This window comes from Trichechus manatus, unplaced genomic scaffold (genome assembly GCF_000243295.1).
Source record: "Trichechus manatus latirostris isolate Lorelei unplaced genomic scaffold, TriManLat1.0 scaffold00027, whole genome shotgun sequence".
Lineage (NCBI taxonomy): Eukaryota > Metazoa > Chordata > Mammalia > Sirenia > Trichechidae > Trichechus > Trichechus manatus.
In genome coordinates this window covers 20,721,332-20,728,799 of record NW_004443963.1, presented here as the reverse complement: position 1 = coordinate 20,728,799, position 7,468 = coordinate 20,721,332, and the positions used below count along the sequence as shown (strand labels likewise).

Here is a 7,468-nt window from a genome sequence, read left to right as displayed (position 1 = left end):
AAACTCCCTTTACATTGGATCAGGGATCTGACCTGGGTAAGGGTGGTGTTACAATCCCACCCTAATCCTCTTTAACATGAAAGTTACAATCACAAAATGGAGGCCAACCACACAATTCTGGGAATCACGGTCTAGCCAAGTTGATACACACATTTTTGGGGGGACATAATTCAAACCATGACGTTCCACCTTTTCGCCCCCCAAAAAATCACATCCCTGCAACATGGAAAACATATTCACCCCATCATATCATAGCAAAAGTCGTAACTCCAAGTCCAAAATCCAAAAATTCCTCTTCATCTGTGAAAGCTAGAATACAAGTTATCTGCTTCCAAAGGTACAATGGCAGAACAGGCACAAGCTAGACATTTCCGTTACAAATGAGAGAAACTGGAGGAAAAGAAGAGACAACAGGCACCAAGCAAGTCAGCAGCACACATTACATTAGCCCTCAAGGCTTTGAAAATAATCCGCTGTTCCCTGAGATAATTTACACAATGGCCCTGCCCTCCAGACTCTTGGTATTGGCCACACTCTCCAGATTCTGAGTGGAGGCCCTTCAGCCCTGGTCTTCAGCTTCGCCTTCCAGGCCCACTGGGACAGCAGCTCTGCTCCCTCAGCTTTAGGTGCACCATCATCCCAGTCCATCTGAGTGGCAACTCCACCCTTAGAACCACCAGAGGCCAGGGCTCCACCCTTTGAAACCCCAGAGGTCATGGCCATACCTTTTGAGACTGAGGCAGCTTGGCTTCTTGTGTTCCTTGTCTCTTCAGCTTCCGCTTCTGTTTCTGTTTCCTGTGGAGTCTCAGCCCTCGGGCATCACGCCTGCATCTGCCCTGTTGGGGCAAGTGTTCCAAAGCTCTGTAGCTCCAGCAGTAAGTGCCCAGAGGTACCCCACTCCACTAGGAAGCCTCGTGCGCACCGGCACTCAGCTCCCTCGCTCAGTACGTCGGCTCCAGTGCCTTCCGGCACTGGTCTCCTGGTTCTGCTGCTACCAGTACTCTGCTGTTGCCACTTCTCTAGCGATGCAGGTTCTCTGCTGCTGCTGGTCCTCCGCCGCTGCTTCTCCCCTATCCATTCACAGTTTCAAAGCCGTTCCCACATTTTAGGTATCTGTTAGAACAGCACCCTACTCCTGGTACCAAATTCTGTCTTGGTCATCTAGTGCTGCTCTAACAGAAATACCACCAGTGGATGGCTTTAACAAAGAGAAATTTATTTTCTCACAGTCTAGTAGTCTAGAAGTCCAAATTCAGGGCACCATCTCCAGGGGAAGGCTTTCTCTCTCTGTCAGCTCTGGAGAAAGGTCCTCGTCATCATCAGTCTTCCCTTGGTCTGGGAGAGTCTCTGCACGGGAATTTCTGGTCCAAAGGATGCATTTTGCTCCTGGCACTGCTTTCTTGGTAGTATGAGGTCCCCCATTCTCTGCTTGCTTCCCCTTCCTTTTATCTCTTGTAAGGTAAAAGGCGGTGCAGTCCACACCCTAGGGAAACTCCCTTTACATTGGATCAGGGATGTGGCCTGGGTAAGGGTGGTGTTACAATCCCACCCTAATCCTCTTTAACATAAAATTACAATCACAAAATAGAGGCCAACCACACAATTCTGAGAATCGTTGCCCAGCCAAATCGATACACACATTTTTTGCGGGACATAATTCAAACCATGACACATCCCAATTGCCAGTAATTATCAATGCATCTTGATGAATATTAGATCAATTTCAGACTGCAGAAGTTGGTAAAAAAATCTTCAATTTCTTCATCTTTGACCTTAGTGGTTGGTGTGTAAATCTGAATAATAGTCATATTAACTGGTATTCCTTGTAGGTATATGGATATTATCCTATCACTGTCAACGTTGTACTTCAGGATAGATCTTGAAATGTTGTTTTTGATGATGAACACGACACCATTCCTCTTCAAGTTGTCATTCCTGGCATAGTAGAGCATATGACTGTCTGATTGAAAATAGCCAATACCAGTCCATTTCAGTTCACTAATGCCTAGGATATGGATGTTTATGCATTCCATTTCATTTTTGAAGATTTTCAATTTTCCTAGTTTCATACTTCATGCATTCCACCTTATGAATATTAATGGATGCTTGCACTTGTTTCTTCTCATTTTGAGTCACGCCACACCAGCAAATGAAGATCCCAAAAGCTTACCTCCTTCCACATCATTAAGGTCGACTCCTCTTTAAGGAGGCAACTCTTCCCTAGTAGTATTTTGAGTGCCTTCCAACCTGAGTAGCTCATCTTCTGGCAGTATATCAGACAATTTTCCCCTGCTATTCATGAGGTTTTCACTGGCTAATTTTTTTCAGAAGTAGACCACCAGGTCCTGCTTCCTAATCTGTCTGAGTCTGGAAGCTAAGCTGAAACCTCTCCACCATGGGTGACCCTGCTGGTATTTGAATAGCGGTGCCATAGCTTCCAGCATCACAGCAACATGCAAGCCCCCACAGTATAACAAACTGACAGACGTGTGGGGGAGCTATAATATAGTGTGTGTATTTGAAAAAGCAAAAACTCGGAAAGATAAGGTCTATAATGTATCAATGTCCATGGAAGCAGCATCAGGGAATCAAAGGACATATTGCATTGAGCAAATCTGCTGCAAAAGATCTCTTTAAAGTGTTAAAAAGCAAACATGTCACTTTAAGGACCAAGGTGTGCTTGACTCAAGCCACAATATTTTCGATCACCTTATAAGCATGGGAAAGCTAGACAATGAATAAGGAAGACCAAAGAAAAATTGATGATTTTGAATTATGGTGTTGGTAAAGAATACTGAATATACCATGTACTGCCAGAAGAAAAAACAAGTATGTCTTGGAAGAAGTACAGCCACAGTGCTTCTTGGAAGTGAGGATGGTGAGACTTTGTCTCATGTACTTTGGACATGTTATCACGAGGGGCCAGTCCCTGGAGAAGGAAATCATACTTGATAGAGGAGAGAGTCATTGAAAAAGAGGAAGACCCTCAAAGAGATGGATTGACACAGTGGCTGCAACAATGGGCTCCAGCATAACAACAATTGTGAGGATGGCACAGGATCAGTTTGTGTTTTATTCTGTTGTACATTGGGTTGCTATGAGTTGTAACCAACTTGATGGCACCCAACAACAATTTGAAGAAATAAAAAGTCAGAAAGATAAGCTCTATAATGTTAGAAGAAGCCTCATATAATTGTTTCAACTTTTCTTTTTGCTTATCTGATTAAAATTATCCAATGATAATAGCATATAATAAAGGATTGAAATCCTTTAACAAAGAATGTAAAATATTCCAAATGCTTTAGTAGATGTAATTTTTTGAAAATTAACTTTGTGATTTAAATAAAGTACTTATCCTCCTACCACGTTTATGGTACTGCTGTATTATCCTCCTGTCTCCAAGGACACAGTCCCTCAGAAGACTATGTTACTTGTTTTGTAGCCAAATTTTACTTCTCAGAAAATTCATTAAGGACTCTTGAATGCAGGTCACCAGAGACCCTTTGTTTTTTTCACTTCATGGCATGTTCAGCAATTTAAAAAAATAAAAAGGATTATGCCTTACATTGTAAAATCATTTCTCACTCTTGTGATGTTTTAGAGTGTCATCTTCTCCAACAGTGGATAGACTTCCTGACATACCCCAGCCTTAGAGATGATTTATTTTCTATTCTATGATGGAGATAGTAAGAATATACTGGGGGCTGATAATAGCACTAAGCGCATTGTGAAGAAGTCTGCCCAATATGTTGGCATGGAAATTGCTGAGACCTCTAGGCATTGCCAGACCTGCCAGTGAATGTAAAGACACAGATGTCTTTATAAAATTATCACTTTCCACATTGTAGTTTTAATATTACTATGTTTAAACAACCAATAGAAACTCCGATTTAGTAACAGAAGAGTAAGTATAATAAAATTTGTCTCTTTGATTGTAATTCTTTTTGTAGCATCTAGGCATATTTTTCTCTGGAAAATTAAAATGGATTTCAAGGATAATTTATAGTTTTTCTATGTATCCAAGGTATGAAATGTCACTTTTTATAATGAATTTATCTTGTATAGTTAAATGTCATTGTTTGGGAGATTTTTATGCATAAGATACAAATAAATGTGCATCTAATTTAATATAAGAAATATTGAGGGCAACTCTGGCTATGCATTCAACCAAAATTAAAATAGTAAGGTATCTTTGTATGTATTGTAGTATATAAGCTTACCGCTGTACTCTATCTCCCTAAAAAAAAAAAGAATAACGTATTGGCTGAAGTGGCAACATCTCATTACAGATTCCTGTGTTCATTTTGAACATTTGATTGAAAGAGAGAATAAACAAAAATCAGTTAGTTACACTTTAGTGTCAGTTTACATATTAACTTTATTGTATTGTAAATTGTGGACTCTACAGCACCAAACAACTACAAAATAACAATATTTTGGGGAAAAAATGCTCAAATTTTAAAGGGTTGAGTAAGTTTTCACAATGATGCATGCTTTAACTGATAAATTAGAAGATTAGAGAAAGGTGGACTACACAAAAATAACTCTTCTACATCTCAATTTTAATACAAGTAGTTGATATTTGCTAAATGAGAGATTAAATTCAATAAGGCTATTCTAACTTTCAGGGAAGTTATGAGCCTCAGTCAGTGCATCTTCTCTATCTCAGGGACACTGTGTACAGGGTAGATCATCACAGCTAACTCTGCCCCTTTCTCAATAAAGACACAGAAAGTCAAGCAATAAAGTGAAACTGCTCATAAAACAAATAAATTGGGTACACACTGAAAACATTTTTTTTCTATTCATTGATGTCAGAAAACTTGAAGCCTTGAGATATTGATTTGTATATTGGAAATGTTTGAGTCCCTATTGGTGTAATTAATGGTTGAAGCCTGAGAAAAGTCTGTAGAGCAGCTTATCACAAACTCAGAATCGAAAGGTTCTTGACTTCTGGCTTAAATATCTTATTATTAGGCAAAAGAGGCAACAACAGAGAGAGAAGTAACTCATTTGACTGGAAGATCAGGGAGGGAAGAGAAGGCTGTCAGCATTTTGTCAGCAATAAATGTAACGTACATATTCAGTAAAGGGAATGCACATAAGCAGAAAAAAGCTGGATTGTGTTGGGTGGAACAATAGGAATTAGGGTTGTTCGTAGGAATAAAACACGATTGTCCCAAAAGCAAAACAACAAACAAAAATCTTTTTTTTGGAACGAAGACCTCAAGCTCTACTCTGGAGTCTATATAATGAGCCCAAGTAATCTGTTATGTATTAGCATTGTTTAAAAAAATAATAAAATAAAAGACTCAAATGTCAAGAAAATACATGAAAGCAATGGTGAAATTTTGTGATTGAGTTTATGAATATGGAAGAATTCTTGAGAATCAAAGGATGCTATTACTACCTATAAAATTATACCTCCTCAGCAATCTATTTTAGTTACATAGGAAAAACCTAAGCAGAGGATGGAAGTAAAACGTAAAAAAATAAACACATAAAATAATGAAGAATAAAAGCCTAAATATGTTGAATATTTGAACAGTTAAAATAATTTATAATAAAATTTCTCTGAATAGCAGATGCAGATTAGACAGAAGTCAGTGATGAGAAACGGCACAGTAACGACATTCATTCTGCTGGGACTGACAGATGACCCTCAGCTGCAGGTTCTGATTTTTATCTTTCTCTTTCTCACCTATATGTTGAGTGTAACTGGGAACCTGACTATCATCACACTCACCTTTCTGGATTCCCACCTGAAAACACCTATGTACTTTTTCCTAAAAAATTTTTCCTTCTTAGAGATCTCATTCACTTCTGCTTGTATTCCTAGATACTTATATAACATAGTAACAGGTAACAAGGTTATTACCAATAATGCCTGTATGACCCAAGTGTTTTTTACTGACCTCTGTGGAACAACAGAATTCTTCCTCCTGGCCGCCATGTCCTATGACCGCTATGTGGCCATCTGCAAACCCTTGCATTACATGACCATTGTGAACAGCAGAGTTTGCAGGATTCTCATTATCTGTTGTTGGATGGCTGGTTTATGTGTAATAATCCCACTTCTAAGCCTTTGTTTAAATCTGGAATTTTGTGACTCTAATGTGCTTGACCATTTTGCCTGTGATGCATTTCCCCTTGTGAAAATCTCATGCTCAGACACGTGGATTGTGGAACAGACAGTTATCATCTGTGCTGTGCTGACCCTAAATATGACTCTTACTTGTGTAGTTCTGTCATACAGTAGTATCATCAGGACAATATTTAGATTCCCCTCTGTCCAACAAAGGAAAAAGGCCTTTTCAACTTGTTCTTCCCACATGATTGTAGTTTCCATCACCTATGGCACGTGCTTTTTCATCTATATGAATCCTACAGCAAAGGAAGAAGTGACCATTAATAAAGCGGTTTCACTGCTTTTTTCTTCTGTTTCACCAACACTGAATCCATTTATTTATACTCTGAGGAATAATCAGGTTAAGAAAGCTTTCAAGGGCTCATTTGAAAGACTTGCATTGCTCTCAACTAAGTAAAACAAAATAATTTTGTTTTTAATTTCAAACAGCCGATCAATGGCCCCAGACATTTCTCCTTGAAGTTTACAACCTTATTTTTTTTTAATAATCTATACTTCAGCCACTTTTGAACGATCTTCAGCAAAATTTAACTTGTGTGTGATATTAATGATATTGTTCGATAATTTCCACATTTCATTGGATCATCTTTCTTGGGAATAAGCATAAATATGGATCTCTTCCAGTCAGTTGACCAGGTAGCTATTTTCTAAATTTCTTAGCATACATGAGTGAGCACTTCCAGTGCGCATCCATTTATTGAAACATCTTAATTGGTATCCCATCAATTTTAGAGCTTTGTTTTTCACCAATGCCTTCAGAGCAGCTTGGACTTCATCCTTCAATACCATCAACCCTGATCATATGCTGCCTCCTGAAATGGTTGAACGTCGATCAATTCTTTTTGGTATACTGACTCTGTGTATTCCTTCCATCTTCGTTTGATGCTACCTGCGTCGTTCAATATTTTCCCCATTGAATCTGTCAATATTGCAACTCGAGGCTTGACTTTTTTCTTCAGTTCTTTCAGCTGAAGAAATGCTGAGCATTTTCTTCTCTCTTGGTTTTCTAACTCCAGGTATTTGCACATTTCATTATAATACTTTGCCTTCTCCAGCTGCCCTTTGAAATCTTCTGTCCAGCTCTTTTACTTCATCATTTCTTCCTTTTGCTTTAGCTATTCGACGTTCAAGAGCAAGTTTCAGAGTCTCTTCTGACATCCATTTTGTTCTTTCCTTTTTTTCCTGTCTTTTTAATGACCTCTTGCTTTCTTCATGTATGATGTCCTTGTCGTTGATATCACCCCACAACTGGTCTGGTCTGCAGTCATTAGTATTCAAAGCTTCAAATCTATTCTTGACATGGTCTCCAAATTCAGATGG

General features: G+C 38.8%; 1 protein-coding gene across 1 annotated transcript; it reads left to right on the top strand.

Annotated features, from left to right (window-relative positions):
* The first annotated feature begins 5,585 nt into the window (after nucleotides 1-5,585).
* LOC101355256 (olfactory receptor 6C2-like) lies at nucleotides 5,586-6,545 on the top strand. The gene has a single exon (XM_004373914.3). It carries the CDS (start codon nucleotides 5,586-5,588, stop codon nucleotides 6,543-6,545), a length of 960 nt encoding a protein of 319 aa, XP_004373971.2.
* Nucleotides 6,546-7,468: the final 923 nt, after the last annotated feature.

Bases quoted from the DNA above. Each gene is read 5' to 3' on its own strand.
- LOC101355256 (XM_004373914.3), top strand. From the start codon at position 5,586: ATGCAGATTAGACAGAAGTCAGTGATGAGAAACGGCACAGTAACGACA.